The 17,265-nt window shown below is 40.8% G+C and overlaps 1 protein-coding gene across 1 annotated transcript in view; it reads right to left on the bottom strand.

Moving 5' to 3' along the window:
- Positions 1-5,662: 5,662 nt before the first annotated feature.
- The window catches only part of LOC140935275 (uncharacterized), an 87,654-nt gene continuing 76,051 nt past the window's right edge, over positions 5,663-17,265 (bottom strand). Inside the window, exons 7-8 of the mRNA XM_073384824.1 lie at positions 15,491-16,126; positions 5,663-6,399 (exon numbers count right to left, since the gene is read on the bottom strand). Of these exons, the coding sequence (XP_073240925.1) occupies positions 6,016-6,399; positions 15,491-16,126 (1,020 nt within the window). The 3' untranslated portion in view covers positions 5,663-6,015. The remainder of the gene's footprint in view (positions 6,400-15,490; positions 16,127-17,265) is intronic.

Consider the following 17,265-nt stretch of genomic DNA (forward strand, 5'->3'; position numbering starts at 1 on the left):
ACCCTCTTACCCGTTGAGCAAGGTGAAAAACGAAAACGATGCCATCCGAAATCTGATTACCGAATTTTGACAAGCGACGCATTTCTCAACCAAAAACCCAATAAACAAACCAGCCATGAATAACAGAAGACTCTTGATAGCAGCTGTATTTCATTTTGTACATCCAGAGGAAAAAGACAGTTAAAAACAACGAGTTGACACAAAACACTGTCAGCTTCAGCTGTCAAAGTAAACTACTTTCAAGATGTTGCATAAATTTTACTCAAGAACTCACCTGTCAAATTTTGACCAATCAGAGAATAAAAATTGGACGTAGTGCGTGACCAACGCGTGACCATGGTAAGAAAAGGTCTTCCCCGCCTGTATTTTTAAAAACCTGGCTGAATTTTCGCGTCCGAGGTCAGTTTGAAATCAAAATCCTAATAGCGAGGGGCCATAGTGACATAAACACAACATATTTCATGTGAATCATTGGAAAAAATAAACTTGAGCCTGCGATCATTTGAAACTGGTAATTTGTCAGCGACCTCCATGTGTCCACATTTGAGCCCGCGGTACAGTCAGACGATACTGGTCAGCGGATATCCTGTTTTGACAGCTGTCAATTGATCACAACAGTGATGTGCAATAAGTTTGCTCTTGGGCTCCCAAACTAGCTAGAAAGTGTGAGAGTAAAAATTGGTTATCCTGTGGTGCGGATGGACAGTCGCTCGCTCGCTCGCTCGGTCGGTCGGTGTACGGTCACTTGATTACCAAATTTTCTGGGACGGGTAGATTTTCTAAGTTATGGGGCTCCGCCCACGCTCGGCGCGAAGCGCCGCGCGTGGAGCTCCGCTACCAACTCGTCGACGTCTCTTGTTGCTTCAGGCAGTGGATCGTTATCATGTTATGAAAACGCTTCATCAGAGACAGCATAATGCCAAGTCTAATCATGGCAAGCAGAGTAGAGACTTGCCTCCACTGGAAGTTTGGGGCAAGGTGCGGTTTCGTCCAAATGGTGAGAGGGAAAGGCGCAAAGCTGAAGTAATGCCAAGATCATACATGCTAGATGAATATGGACGTACTTACAGGAGAAATAGACGACAGATCATCTCTATTCCAAGTGATTCTCCCATAGACTGCGAGCAGTCCCTCTTCAGTCAGTCAAGTCTAAGCTCGGCAGGACTGGAGAGAGCGAATTGGCCGAGAGGGAAACTGGAGAGAGGAGAGAGAGAGAGGCTCCTTTCCCGCCTTCTCCCCAGCTTCCCCTCGGCTTTCGCTCGCTTCGCTCGATTTCCTCGCTCGCTTTTTCCTCGCTCGCGTGACCATCCTAAGGGACTGCTCGCAGTCTAATTCTCCCATGACCCCAAGGACAAGGGCTCCTCCCATAAGTACCCAACCGCGTGACTCGCCTGCGAATACAAGATAGGCACTTGTATTTGAGAAGCCAGCACCAAGTCCAGTGAAACTAGAGAGACAGACACTCCCATTACAAACAGATCTGGGCGTCAAGTTAGGAGGCCGCAAAGACTCATTGAATCGTGTTAGGGGGGAAATGTTGTAACATTGAAACCTGTGGGATCCCCCTTAGGGGCCCCTGACTGACTTACATGTACACCCCGAAAACGGGGAACCGCACGCGTTGTGTTTTTGACTTCCTTTGGACACGAACATGTTAGAATAGTGTTTACTAGTTGTCGATTTTAACTTCATTGAATGATCTTATAACAAACAGTATTCCACTTTAACTGGCTCTAGACTGTACTGAGAACGCTATTAAGAACTCTACTGTTGAACTACTACTACCTCCTTAACTTCAACGTACTTTCAGTACAACGGCAAACACTACAAACAGTTACACGGTACAGCTATGGGCTCTCACGTTCCTGTTGTTGTGGCAGAAATTGTTATGCAAAACTTCGAAGAACAAGCCCTAGCTACTTACACGCGAACTATACCTCTTTGGTTACTCTACGTTGACGACACTTTACCATTGCATACAAAGACGAAATCAACGATTTTCACGAACACCTTAACAGACAGAACGCGGACATACAGTTTACCAAGGAGATCGAGGAAAATGACGAAATATCTTTTCTAGGCTACTTGGTCACTCGCGACAAGTTACAGAAAACCGACACATACCGACAGATAACCAGACCAGTCATCGTACAACCAAACCTCTTACAAAGCTACAACTATACGGACTTTTAGTCGGGCTAGCTACAATTCTAGGGATTGTTAATTAATACGGTAGACGAATCAGATCATTTTTGAGACTAAAAGAACGCCCCGACTAAAACAAATCTGTGATTCAGAAATTAAGTGAAGCGAGCTGCTCTCTGTCTCCTTTCGACCTTTCCTCGTGTCTTCGCACCTTCCTTGTTTATGTGAGTGTGTGCGTTTGATCGTAAAAAAAAAGCTAAAACGGTAGGAAGGGAAAAAAAAGAGAAAAAGACACACACTCAACTGCCAGGATTCAAACTCGCCCTTCTCCGCCAGCTGTTAGCTTCGCGTGCCGGAAACGTAACCACGCAGCCAAGGAAACAAAATACAAGATCCGTTTCATCTCTAAGTATTATGTCACGATCACGTAACCCATGCACCGCCACCGTCTGAAAATGAAACACTTTTCGCGCGGTTTCAAATACAAATATAGGTAAAAGGAAACTGTTAAGTTAATCGTGCAAACATCTTCTGCAGAAAAAAATAAAGTAGAAGGGAGTGTGACCTTCCAAAATATATTTTCTTCAATGGACGACTTTCGTCATATAGTATCGGTGCTGCCACGCAGCCCGACTAATAAAGACAAGAAGAATCTTTGTGGCTGTGCTGAAAAGGCTAATCGACAATGAGCCTTCGTGGCCGTGCTGAAAAGGCTAATCGACAATGAGCCGTCGTGGCCGCGATTGTCATCGTATGTTGAGCCTGCAACATTAAAACAGCGGTTGTGTTTGCAAATTGATTGGCACCAAAAAATGGCGCACTTTTCAGTTTAATTTATTTCTTTGGGTCATTCTGCGTATATTTAATTTACATTCCACATAATTATGTCATTCCGCAAGCCATGCCACATGCCATTCCTCAAATTCATTCCGCCTTTTACCCTCACCAGAACGACAAAGCGAGTCAGGTCAAATGTCGTCAAAGACCATTTTGATCGGTCTCGGTATTTTTCGGTGTGGTGGGAAAATAGAAAATCCGTCCATGGAAGACCTTCCTGGGAACTCGCTCCGTACGACTGTAATTCACAAAAAACTGAAAGTTTTGCCGCGTGGTGTAAACTTGTGTCGAAGGAATGCCGTTTCAATGATCGTGCTGGAGAGTGCGGAGTGGTTCGATTTACAACACATTTTTTTATTTTGGACAAGGCCAAAACACTCCCTATTAGAATAGGGAGTCAAACAGCATGATTTATATGATAACGGGAGAAACACGATAAAGGGCGGGAGTTGGGAGACAAAAGGACAAAAAAGCACGGGAGGCGGGAGAACGGGGTACGGGAAGCGGGAGATTGTGACCCCCCTGTCCCCTCCCCCCCCCCCCCCAACACTGACAAAGGGTTTCGTGACTAGGAGAAAAGTGTAACATTATCCTTACTTTGTCAGACTTCTCCACACTTCCACGCCTCTGAGAAGTGTAGAACTAAGTAAAGAATGACAAAGGGTTTGTAACTGGGGGAAAAGTGTGACATTATCCTGACTTTGTCAGACCATTCCACACTTCCACAACTCTGAGAAGTGTAGAACTAAGTAAAGAATGACAAAGGGTTTGTAACTGGGGGAAAAGTATGACAAAATCCCTACTTTGTCAGACCATTCCACACTTCTACACCTCTGAGACGTGTAGAACTAAGGATGAAAAAGGAAAGTAGGGATCTTGTGGCCAGCGCTGGACATTTGTGAGTATTTTCGTTATGTAATTTACTTAAAGGGGTCCCAAAAACATCAAAGTGTTCTGGAACATCTCCTTTGATTGCATTCTGAACAGGGAGACATCGATGTCCAAAGCGCGGCCCTCCATGAAGCAGAAGCCATTTCAACGATGCCAGTGCCTCGGCTGACGACAGTTTGCCATCTGCAATCTCTTGGGGGACCGATTTTGAATAGCCTGTAGTTGTTACTTAACGATTACAGTGCGACCACAAGAACCGAGGCCACCCAGACAAAATTTTGAGATAAATTTTGAAATAAGCCAGCAAGCACAAGTCGAGATCTAAACTTTACAATGAAATTGCACATGATTGTACTCAGAGCCAGTTCAAAATCCGATGCAAACCATTTTTCTAAAGGATATATATAAGGAATCGTGACGTTTGTATAAATCAAGCTGAAAAATGTTTTGACAAAATGGATGGAATCAAAGCCAGCAGTAAAGAAAACTCACTCAGCCCCGTTTGCCGTGAAAATGAGCGGCTGTTGCCTTTAGTTCGGATTGCTCAAAGTTTCGTTACTGATGGCTTTAATTCCGGCCAAACTAGACGTTGTCAAAACTTTTTTCAGCTTGACGTCACGATTCCTTATTTATATCTTTTAGAAAGATGGTTCGCAAATCGCAACGTATTTTTAACTGGCTGTGTGTACAATAGTCCATTTTATAGTTGTGGACTTAGTACCCTAACCCTCGAGCGAATGTGAGGCTGACGGTGACCTTTTTTGATACAAACCTCCTTTGCTTTGTTATGGAAATACTGGTTAGCATAAGAATAACTTGATTTACATGATAAAGCAGGAAGGTTTGTATCAAAACAAGGTCAATTCCAGCCTCGCTTCCATCCATAACTGCAAAATGGCCTATTATGTGCAATTTCATTGTTTAGATCTCGACTTGTGATTGGCTTATTTCAAAATTTGTTTTGTGGGTGGCCTTGGTTCGTGTGGTCGCACTGTAAGTGTGGACAGAAACGAAGGCCCTTTTTTTTTCGGACCACCCTTGTTTTAAATCTACATCAAACTATTAATTAATCTATTAATAAATGTCAAGTTATTATTCTTTATTTTATTTGCTGATGATACAAATCTATTTTTAAGTCACCAAGATTTAAAGACGCTCAACAAAATCATGAATCAAGAAGTAGACCAGGTTACATTGTTGCTAGCAGCAAACAAATCATCATTAAATGTTGGAAAGACTAGTTTTATGATCTTCAAAAGCAAAAATAAAAAAATTTAACATGACGTAACCGTAAATATTGCACAGCAAAATATAAAAAAAGTGGATCATGCAAAATTCTTGGGGGTATTAAAATGTTTAAAACATAGATATTGTGTTGGAAATTTCACATCAATTATGTATCAATGAAAAAATCAAAAATAGCAGGTATAATAGCAAAAGCAAGACATACAATATTTAGAACTAAAAAATTTAAAGGAACTATACAATACCATGGTTTATGCATACCTGACCTATTGTAATATTAACTGGGCATGCACATGTCCTTATAGACCAAGATCTATTTAGTACATATCACTAAAGAACACAGTAAAACATTTTAAAGTTTTGTTTAAGTCAGTAAAAATAATGAATATCTATGAAATAAATCTATACCTACATGCAATCTTCATGTACTTGCATTATTACGGCAAACGTCCTGAAACACTTAATGACTACTGCGTAATAAACGATAGTATACACTCCTAAAATACAAGATCAACTTAAAAAATACACATTGATTTAAAAGAACAAATTACGGTAAATTTTCTCTTCAGTATAGGGGAGTCATAACATGGAATAGTTTGCCAAATGATTTAAAGGAATTAAAATCAAGCAACACATTCAAGAAAGCATTACAGCCAGGTACTATTCAGCTAACTATTTCTCCTTGATACCTTGATTTATATGTAAAGTGAAACTCATTACGACACCTTCTATCAACTATGTAAAGAAATCATTGAGGAATCTTAAAAAAAGCTCATCAGAGCTTGTTATGTTTCTCTTTGCCTTAGCTATATATCACTGTAATAACAAAATGATGTAGCTGGCAATAAACAATTCTCGTGAGAATAACGGGACAAAATAGCTGAGAATGCGTGGTTATTACAAAATGGAGCAGCGCTTCTTAGGGCGTCGGCCTTTAACTTTCTTTGTTGCCGCTCCACCAGATTCAGTTTGAGTCTCTTCTTTTGCATGTTCTTGTCTCTCTTCAATTTCTATGGCTTTCTTCTCTCTATTTTTGGCATCAATTTTGTCTTCGACATCTCTGAGCAAGTTTTCGTACTCACTTTTGTCTTCCTCACTGAGGTCCTTTTCCTCTCGCAGTATTTTTCTTAGTCGTTCCCTCTCTTGTTTCAGCTGTTCAAACTCCAAGGTAAATCCACTGGAATCCAGAGTTTTCTTGATGCGCTCTTCAAGAACTTCCTTTGAAGCATCGGTGAGACTGTTGATGAAAGGACTTTTTGCCAGATTCATTTTGTCGATTGTCTGGAGGAAAAAAGGAGAAAATAAGCTATTTAGCTTGTCAGTTAAGATCTATCCAAAATTGCCAATGAACTCCGAAAACAAAGGTACGACTGTAATGGATATAAATTACGAGTTCCAGTACACCTTTTCCATTAATCTCCCTCCATTATTTCCTAATTAGTTTGATTAAAGTAGGGGAGGACAGAGTCCTTCATAACTAGTTAATTTAACGAAAAGACGGGGAGCCTGTTAAATGAACAAGGGAGAAAAAGATTGTACACTGCAACAATATGTTAAATTTACACTTCTATTAAATTTACGCCTTCACTCTCTAAATCTAAAAGGTAGTACGAATTCGATAACAGAAAATACAAATTAAAATATTAAAAAATATATCATTAATTCCGAGCGTAGCGAGGCTTATAACTTCGTCGCGCGCAAAGCACGTGCACCTCGCGTAACTCCCACGAGGATCGCAAGACAAGCGTGATCGTCTCTTTGATATAAATCTATCGAGTTTGGTCACAGGTGACCCAAGCGTAATATGAGAGTTTGTATGGGAAAACTAGAGTTTGAAACTTAGATGAAATAAATGAAGTAAAAGCGATAAAAGTTATTAATAAAGTGTAAATATTGTTACCTGGTGTCTTTGTCTTTGTTTTTACGAAGTTTCAACGCGATTTGAGTACTTCTACATCATCTGGCCTGACAGTGTAATAATAAGAGACAAGGTAGGACAGAATCGCTCGATAGACCTTCAAAGCTGCTCAGAATCGGCTCCAAATTTCACGCGAAAACACAAACTCACTTACATTTTACACCGCTGAATCCACAAAATGGTACCTTAAGATCACCTTTCTGCAATCCGTTCCGGTAAACCTTGCGTTTGGATCGCATAACTCGATCGAAAAGATCAACTACAGTTCAAAAATCGGCGCCATTTATCCGTGACTAGTAAAAGTGTAACATTTCAACCGTTTTGTCGCCCGGCAGTGACTGGGCGCTAGCGTCAACTAATAACTCACCGGGAGAGGGTGACATTACTTCGTTAAGACAAATTTCTGCGCACCCACCTCCGAGCAAGGTGGGCTTCTTTGTTTTCACTCGGCCAATGAACGAAGAAACAAAACAAAACAAAGAAGAGCCGCCCTTGCTGGAAGGTGGGTGCGTAGAGATTTGTCTTAACGAAGTAATGTCACCCTCTCCCGGTGAGTTATTGATTTGACACTAGCGCCCAGACACCGCCGAGCGACAAAACGGTTGAAATGTTACACTTTTACTAGTCACGGATAAATGGCGCCGATTTTTGAACTGTAGTTGATCTTTTCGATCGAGTTATGCGATCCAAACGCAAGGTTTACCGGGACGGATTGCAGAAAGGTGATCTTAAGGTACCACTTTGTGGATTCGGCGGCGTAAAATGTAAGTGTGTTTGTGTTTTCGCGTAAAATTTGGAGCCGATTCTGAGCAGCTTTGAAGGTCTATCGAGCGATTCTGTCCTACCTTGTCTCTTATTATTACACTGTCATGTCAGATGATGTAGAAGTACTCAAATCGCGTTGAAACTTCGTAAAAACAAAGACAACGACTCCAGGTAACAATATTTACACTTTATTGATAACTTTTATCGCTTTCACTTCATTTATTTCATCTAAGTTTCAAACTCTATTTTTCCCGTACAAACTCTCAAATTACGCTTGGGCCACCTGTGGTTTGGTTGGTGTTCGCCTTAACATCATCGCATTGTTGGTTTCCAGGCAACCGATAGGCTTGCTTTGCGAAGAGCGTCGTCTTGCTTTGGTCATATTTCTATCGGGTTGGTTTTATAATGGCCCGTGTTTGGAGTCGATAAGTACTTTTTGCGATGAATTTCGAAGGCAAAAGTACTTTTAAGAGAAAATGGAAGCGACTTGGATCATTAGCCTTAAGATATGAACGAAAATCGAGGTAATAAAACACATGTTTTGTTCGCATACGAGTTTGTACCATATCGGCTTTGTTGAGCATCTGTTCTTTAAATGCGATGAAATGCGTTTAAGTTCGGTTTTTTTTATCGTAAAAACACCAGTCATTCTCCTGAAAAATAGCTTTGAACCAAACTTAGTGAGTTAAGTTCATGAAAAGTTCGACGTCTGGCCTAGGGAACATACCATGGAAGAGATGATCTTTTTTAAAAGCCTTTATAACTTTTTTAAAGCCTTTAGAACTTCCGCCAGCACGCCCTGTTCCCTACGCACTTCGCCGTGACGTGATCAACGGTCGCTCAAAGCCAAAAAAGCTTAATACGTCACAGCGACAACTTGCCTCCGTCCGGGAGCGGGCACAGTGTTCATTTGCCAGTGACAAATCGCGCCAAAACATGACCCGAGCGCCCGGCTATTTACACAACCGAGCAGTCTTCTTCGTTTTCTTCTTGGTCTGACCTCGATGCTTTTTAAAAACTTTCACTTTCACATACTTTCAATTTCAATTTAAACCTCTCAGAGTCTTTAAAACAACGATGCACTGTGCCCGCTCCCGGACGGTGGCAAATTATCGCTGTGACGTAAGCTTTGAGCGACCGTTGATCACGTCATGTCCAAGTGCCCGGTAGTACGCATCGAGAGAAAGAAAACTCTAAGGGAAAAAGTTTAAAATCCAGCGCTTCGCGAGGGGTTTTGGTGAAATCTGAGACTCCAGAAGCATAGAGGGGAAAGACAAATTATCGACAGATCCTTTGACGGCAATTTTGGCGAGTTTGGACCGTTTTTATGAGATTTATGGAGCTTCGAACTTGAACGGTCGGCTTCAGAGTCTCCAGCCTTCCCATTTTTCTTATTGTTAGTAAAACTAAAAATCTTAAACCTCGATAAAACGGCTTGCAAATGGCTTTAGAAGTGAAGAGACAGTAAAAAAAAAACAAAAAAACAAAACAAAACAAAAACACAAGGTGAGTCATTTTTGTTTCTTTTTTTGGTCAAAAAATGGAATTTAGGACGTATTTTGTTTATTTTCATACATTCTCTTATTAGTCAGGTCTCTTAAGGTCAGGATCGTTACAGAGCTGACAAAAGCACCAAACTTTGCACAGCGATAGCTTATTGTAGTACCATGAATATTAGAGGGGGTGCCCAATGCAAATATGCCACTGAAGCGTGCTAAACAGGATTTAATTATTGTAAATTTAACCTGCTGGGGTCCCTGTGGTGTTTTGATTGAAAATTGTTATTCAATACCTTAAATCACTCTGAATGCTATTCTTATGTTGCAAACAACAATTTCACTCGAACATCTGGCATTCCCATCCATTATTAGCTTATTGATTGTATAATTAGGTTGATTATTACTGTGCCCCAGGAGCCCCTTAAAGCAAGTCCACAGTCCGCCCACGTTTTCATAAGTCATTTCTAAGATGGCCTCGTCTTTGCTTCATAACTTGCAAGTACTCAGCTTCTGGGGTTCTCGTCTCCTTTTCTAATGTACTTCAATTACAGGAGGCCTTATTGAGTGGCTTAAGTCTTATTTATCAAGTATTGTCATTACATGTCACTTTAAGCTAAAGAAAGCGTGTGGCATAGCGATTCACACACAAAATTTCAGAAAAAAGAAATTGTCAAAGAGTCTGTTGTATCACATATTATCAGGGATTTATGACAGCTATTCATGAAGAGCAAATAACGAAATAACAGAACCCAAAATAGTTCTTTCCTAGGGAGGTAATTAATTTTTCAGCTTAACATAGGCCTGGATGCCTTTCAGTCTATCTTTATCCAGATATCTGCTGGACGTAAGTGCATGTTTTGACAGAGAAGCAAGCACCGTGGCACAAGTCATATCATTTACAATTCCCGCAGTTTGTCTAAGCTTTACAAAGCAAAAACAAACAAAAAAGAATCTGGTCTCATAAACGAAAAAAAGAAACAAGTTAGCCCAAGCTTCAAAAAAGAGCACAGTTTATCATGAAGCCTCTACATTTGGCACTGAAACACTCATGTCCAGAAAATTAATAATAACAGCTTATCAAGTCGTAAAAGTGAGACTCAAGTGGTACAAGATTGACTCAAATGATAAATGGTGAATGGTTTAACTGCTGAAACTGTAGAAAGGGGGCCGAGCTAACTTTTAGGGCCTGTTTAAATGGAGAAGGGGGGACCCCGGGTAGGCATGGTAACCCACTTAGGTGGGGTAACCCGCCTGTCCATATAATCTCTCATTTTAATTTGATCACGTTTACATGATAGGTGGGGTCACCCTTCAAGGTGGGTAGCCCGGTCTGCCACCCCAGGTAACCCTCTCAGCTGAGGTCAAATTTTGCCATGTCAATGTTTCAAGGTGAGGTAACCCAGGCTAGTCGGGGTCGGATTCGTGATACATCAAATTCGCGCAAAATTCACTTTGGCGCCGGTTGGCTTCACATAATTATTAAAGGTAACAATAGAAAGCCACAACACTGAAGGTTGCAGCAAGAGCAGCAAGTGAGCGTAGACGTGGTTTGCCAGTATTTCTCTTGTTTACGTGCTTAGGGACCATTCAATAATCTTGAGAAACTGCACCCCAGGATGGCGGGGTTGTAAGATTGCATGTAAAGGGGGGTTATTTTTTTACCCCACCTAAGCAGGTTACCTCACCTACCTGGGGTCCCCCACCTTTATGTTAACAGGCCCTAAGTCTCAGGAACCGTGAAACTGGTAATAAACGGTATATCTAACCCGGGACTAGCTGTGATACTACTTCCATCTTCAAGAACGTCAGCATAGCAGCCAAAGGAGCCATTAAATCGGTGTAACACGAATATTAATTTGCGGTTGTTTCATACGTCTCGTTTTGTGACTTTTTTTGTGTTCGTTTTTGTCAGCATCTGTACATATCAATCACGTTCAAAACACCCCTAGTAACAAAATATTTCGTAAAGCTCTTTAGAATGATATTCAGCAATAAAATCAAGGTGTGACCAGGAGCCGATTTCTAGGCTCCTGGTGTGGCAACATAGGCATCATTGAATGCAAAGTTTTGCAGTATGTAATCTGTCAGAAATCTGTTTGAGTGGTCAAAGTTGGGACTGATGGGCTTCTTTATCATGACCACTCCATTATTATAAGGGACCAGGCCATAATTATTGTTGACCCTTGCTTTTTTTGATATTTTCTGTAATTTTCCACAGCATTATTTTGTGAAAAGCTGGTAACTGAATTGCTCTTTAGGAATTTATGATCGTAAGATTTCGTAACCACGGGGTATTCGCCTAATTGCATCAAACACATTACATTCATTTTCATAAATGATGCATCATTGGTTGGCTAAAAGAGGCCTTGTTCCTGTAAATTTCAGCTCTTCTGAAGTTAGTTTGTTTGTACATTGTAACGCACGCGACGACCTTCCTTTGTTTTGAAAGATCGTATAGACCTACCACTAACACTCTGGTCCAAGGGCTCTGAAGTGAATGAGCCGCCTACAGGTGTCTAGGCATGCAGGGACCTCATACACTTCTTTTTAAATGCAAATGTGTAAAAAACAAAGAGTGTTAAAAATTCCTGGAGAGGCATGTTTTACAACCTCGTCCCCAGGGCTTAATAAAAAGGTAGAAAAAACTTGAGGTCGACGGTGCGCTCCTTTTAACCCCCTCTCTCCATTAATTTTCCGTTTTAAGAGTATTTAGAGCTAGTCAAAGCTACATAGAAAGGAGAGAAGTTGAAATAAGGATGTGTTGACACCGGGGATTGAACTCGAGACCTCGCACACCGAAGGCAGCGCACTAACCAACTGTGCCACCCTTGCTCCTCCTTTTCCCCCTGAGGACGAGTTTGACATGTTTTAATCATTATCTCAAGGACAGGGTTACCAACGAAGCAAATTATAATCTAATCTTAGCTGCACAATTACAAAGTGGGCGCGTTGTCAGTTACGGTTTATGAGGTCGTTCATGTGGCATGTCAAACTTTCACGATTCTATCGTTTAGGATGTGATACATTTGAGTTTTATGTTATTGTGTGACATCTTTGAAAGCTGGCTTTGTGATCTGTTTAAATTGATATGTAATCATATTATCACTGGCAAGTCTTAGCAGTGACCAGTGTTCGACTCTAATTTTCCTGTTAACTTGCCCTCTGGGCAACTATGTCTCTAGTTTTACTTGCCGAGTGTATTTTTTGGTTGCCCAAAAAAAATCACCAGCTCGCTTTGCTCGCAGTTTCATTGAATTTTCAATACTTGTGCCTTCTTACTTTAATGCCTAGCATAAATCCCAAGCGAGGGGTCATATGGTACCATTGCCTGCTAACCGTGAAAAATTTCAACTTTATTTCATTGTAATCAACACAGTCATGCTTGAATGACGTTTGCAATACATATGATAGGCTTTTTTGGGGGGGCTTCTTAAAGACGTTGATTGATAGACTCTATCAATCATCGAGCCAAGGAAAGTCGCGCTCCCATGACGTTTGGTATTTTCGATCTCGTTTGCTTTTCCTAGCGAAGACTTCTGGTTGAGATTCAGCTTTTCTCTTGTCTCCTGGTTCCTTAAGCTTTGTAGAATTTAACTGTTGTGTTGCCTGGATGTCCTCACTTTTAGTGACTGTGTCCACTGCCTTTCGCGTAAAACCAAAACGAAATAAACTCATGGTTGCTCATCAGGCCGCCATCTTTGTTTGTTTGGTAGTTCGTGGCAAGTACGTGAGAGGACTGGGTACAAACTTACCCATGAATACTTGCTCGTGAAGAAAAACATGGCGGAAAACGAAATACTCAATGTATCGGCGTAAGGACCCGTCACTGTACTTGTTTTTCATTCTCCTTCTATGTTCACCTGACTAAAATTCCAAAAAAGGGATCAGGTGATTTTGCTGCAGCTGTTGGATTTTATTCTTGTCCCAGCGGCTCAAGTGTTATCCTTAACCACTTGCCCAAACGGGCAACCTGTGCAGCTTACACACTTGCCCAACGCATAATTCTACTTGCCTCGGGCAAGTGGGCAAGCGTTAGTGTCGAACACTGAGTGACACTGATAGCCGCACAGGCCGCACAGTGAACATGGCCACATTTACCGTGTGGAGACTGGGCACTAGTCAGTATTATGTACATGTAAAACTATTTTGAATAGTGTAACAAGAACTAAACATTACCAAATTAAAAACTTAAAAATTTGAAACAAACGTTTTTTTAGCCAAATAAAAAAAAAAGAGTACTCACCACAGGCACCCAATCTGCTATTATAGGTGAAAGTTAACCCCCCCTTTTATCTGTAATTAGGACCACTTGTAACGGGCACCCCCTCCAGTATTAATCGGTAGGTGCTAAGGAAGTTCTGTGCCAAATTTGACACTTTTGTCACGTCTGTAACGATCCGGCCTATATTTTGCACTAAGAGACCTGACTATATAAAGTCCCAACGAACTCCCACCGAGTTTGGGACGCCTGTGGAGAATGTCAACAACAAATCTCGGTCGGCGGTGCGGTCCGGAAGAAAATCTTGTCGCGTCAATATGACAGTTCTATTGTATTTTTAAGGAAAAACAGACGACAATAGCGCGTGCGCATAATCAGGACACTGTCCCTTTTTAATTCTCAATGATGATGACCGGACGCTACGCTCTATCCATTAAGCTAATCAAGCCAAATGGAGAGCAGGTCATTGTGAGTTCGTTATATACCCGAAGGTGGAAATGACATAAATGGAAATATAGGAAATGACTAATGTTTTGAACTGCGGATAAAGAAATGAAAGTCGAAAGAATCCTTGCACAGTTGAATAAACAACCTAAGCGGTTGAAAAAGAACATGACAAAAATTAACGAACTTACAATGACCTGCTCTCCAGTTGGCTTGATTTGCTTTGATAGAGCACAGGTGGCCCAAGCTCGAAATATGACCATCGGCACTGTTGCGTATCGTTCTAATTATAAGGATTTGTATGGGAGAAAAAAAAAACATTTGTTTCTGTAGCCTGTGAAAGTAAAAGGATTTAAATAAAAAATCGGCTAACTTCGCGCGCGCGTGGGAGCCTCACTATAAAGAATTTTAATAGCAACAGTAAACAAATACCGTAGAACCTCGATAACACGAACTCGGATAACTGGAATTCCCCGCTAACTCAAACCAAATTTCCTTTCCCATGATCGAAATTTCACTGAAATTTACCCCGATAACTCGACTTCCTCGCTAACTCGAACTTTTTTTCTTTTCCCTTCAGAGTTCGAGTTACAGGGTTCTATTGTAGTGGCTTAATCCATTCATCACTCCAATGATTTTGGAAATTTTAGCGACTAACAGATTTATATGTTTGAGCCATGTAAAGTTGTCAGACATGTAACTAAACACTCCCAAAAACTTACAGTCGTTTGCGTTTTTAACAATATTCCTATCGATTTTACATAATTATTATCCCGACGTAGTCAATCGAACGTTCGGTAATCGAGTATAGCAGGCAAGATGTCGGACAGGGCAGAGGTGAAACTTACTATTCTATTCTATTACATTGCTTGCGTTTTGCAGCAGCTTCTGCAAACACCACTTGCAGTTTTAATAGAAATCTACTTCGAGGTAATGAGGACACTTTTAGCGCTAGTAGGAACTATTTTGTACACACTGTATACTGTTGCGTTCGTCCAGATTCAGTTGCAGTGGTCGTTTTCTAGTTATCTAAGCGAAGCTTTAGCGACCACGGTATAAATCTTTTAAAAATATCCCCGTTCGGTGTTATCACGAGCGATATAAAGACAGTTTACATGTTGTACTGAGCCGTTCATGTTATATTTATATTGTGAATGAATCAATTTCGAATCAGCTAAACAATAAAGATTTTAGTTCATTGAAATGTGTTAATATCTCTCACACTTGCTCCTCTAGTTAAAACTCAGTTAAAGAGTGAATTCCTTCCAATTCTACTAAGAGTTAATGCTTATCAATTTTGTATACCATTTTGTTTTTCTACCGAACAAAATCGAACCAATCGCGTCGATTGAGTTCGATTGGGTTCGGTAATCGAACTTAATCGAACTCACAAAAAAGCTCTAGTTCGATTATGTTCGATTGCCGAACCAATCGAACTCCAATCGAACGATTGGGTTCGATTGGGTTCGGTTGGTTTTTGGTTCGGTTTCGTTCAATTGACTACGCCGGGTATTGTTCAACGCTTACCTTGATAAGATTTGTCAGTTGCTTCTTATATCCCTCTGGATCTTTTTCCTCCCTTAGCATGTTGTTAAACAGCACCACTCGCTCGTTGATGTCGTCGACAAATTGGCGCATCCATTCTGGCGCATTTCTTACCCACTGCATACAGCATTCCTCCATTGTTATGTTTTGTTCTTCTACTACATTCTTCGTCTGGTCACCATACGTAAGAACGAGAATCGTGTACTTCAAAGATTCATTGCCCAGAAAGGTGGTTAGAAGTCTTAACGCTTGTTCATCTTCGCCTGTCAATCGAGAGCCATATCTTGCTACAAACAAGAAAGCATCAAATCCTCTCGGAGCAAGTGCAAAGATTTTGCTCACTTCTGTCAAAATCTTTTCTTGATCGAGTCGCGCTTGACTTGCGAGAGTGACAGCTGTCAACCTCTTAACTGCGTCCGTATACAGAACGCCTGGGGTGTCTATCACGAAAATAGAACGCTCAAGGGATCTTTGTCCATGTTCACATTCTCGTGTGACAGCTAAACAGTCTGAGTTAGACGTAAAGCATCTCTCCCCAATGATTGTGTTTCCTGTTGCGCTTTTTCCGTTGCCGGTCTTCCCAAGGAGAACAACAGTGAGGTCTTTGCCACTTGGAAGCTAGAGAAACACATGCAGTGTATTAGTGATAATGACAACAAGTGAGAGATGATGGCTATTTAATAGGGCAAGTAAGAGATTGTGCCATTTGCGTGTCTCGCGCGTTTTGCTCGACGGACCAAGTAAAAAGAGAAACTGCTCGTAGTCTAAGTCGGAGCAAATTCGATGATGATCGAAAGTAAATGCCATTTTGCGGCGATTTGGCATGAAATCATTATCCGTTTCTGTCCAATGTACGCATAGTATTTCTTATTTTTATAACACGCAGAGAAAAATGCCATTTTTTTAGGGCGTCGATAAAACCCGGAACACGGAACATTCCGGAACATTCCGGAACATGCCGGAACATGACGGAACATCCCGGAACATGAAAAAATAAAAATAATTTTCATGAAAAAAAAAATAAAATAAAATAATAATAATAACATAGTTTTGTAAAAATTAATAATAACAAAATAACATGAAAAAACAGAAAAAACAAAAAATTAAGAAATCTGATTAAGAAAAAGAAACTGGTATCTGTTCATCTAGGAGTATGAGAAAACAATATTTTGTCGCAATTAATTTGTTGGGTGAGTGAGAGTCCATGCAAATGGTAGTAATGAGTGAAGGCTTGCTTCTAAATTCAAAATATATTGAAATGGGTCACGAGGAGGGAGGTTTTCAAGCTTTCCTCACAGAGCCATCTCTTGTAATTGTTTGCCATGAGTTAATCATTTGGCGGTTATCCATTTAAGGCTCTGTGATGGTCTGAAATGTCGGTGCATTATTTCATGTCAAGCTAAGTCGGTATGTAGCTCGTGTCAAGCCAACATATAGTGTCCTTATATAACCGACATTTGATTACTTGAGGTGCTTTGCTTTCTTGAGGTTGACATGAATTACTTACAGACAGGAGCCGATTGACTAAGTTGAGGATGGTGACCGCCGCTGTTAAAGTGATTTAACTTGAGCATTCCCTGTGACGTTGCATTTTTTCCACTCTGTGTGCTGAAACGCTGTTCCCCCTATATTTCGAGCCCAAGCCTAATTTATAGAAGACACTTGAAGGTTTGCTTATGCGACTTGTTATTTTTGTAAACTCTATTTTTCATCTAAATTCACTGAATATTACAGTATCAGTTTGTTACTTGTCCGGG

The sequence above is a fragment of the Porites lutea genome, chromosome 4, assembly GCF_958299795.1.
Source record: "Porites lutea chromosome 4, jaPorLute2.1, whole genome shotgun sequence".
NCBI lineage: Eukaryota > Metazoa > Cnidaria > Anthozoa > Scleractinia > Poritidae > Porites > Porites lutea.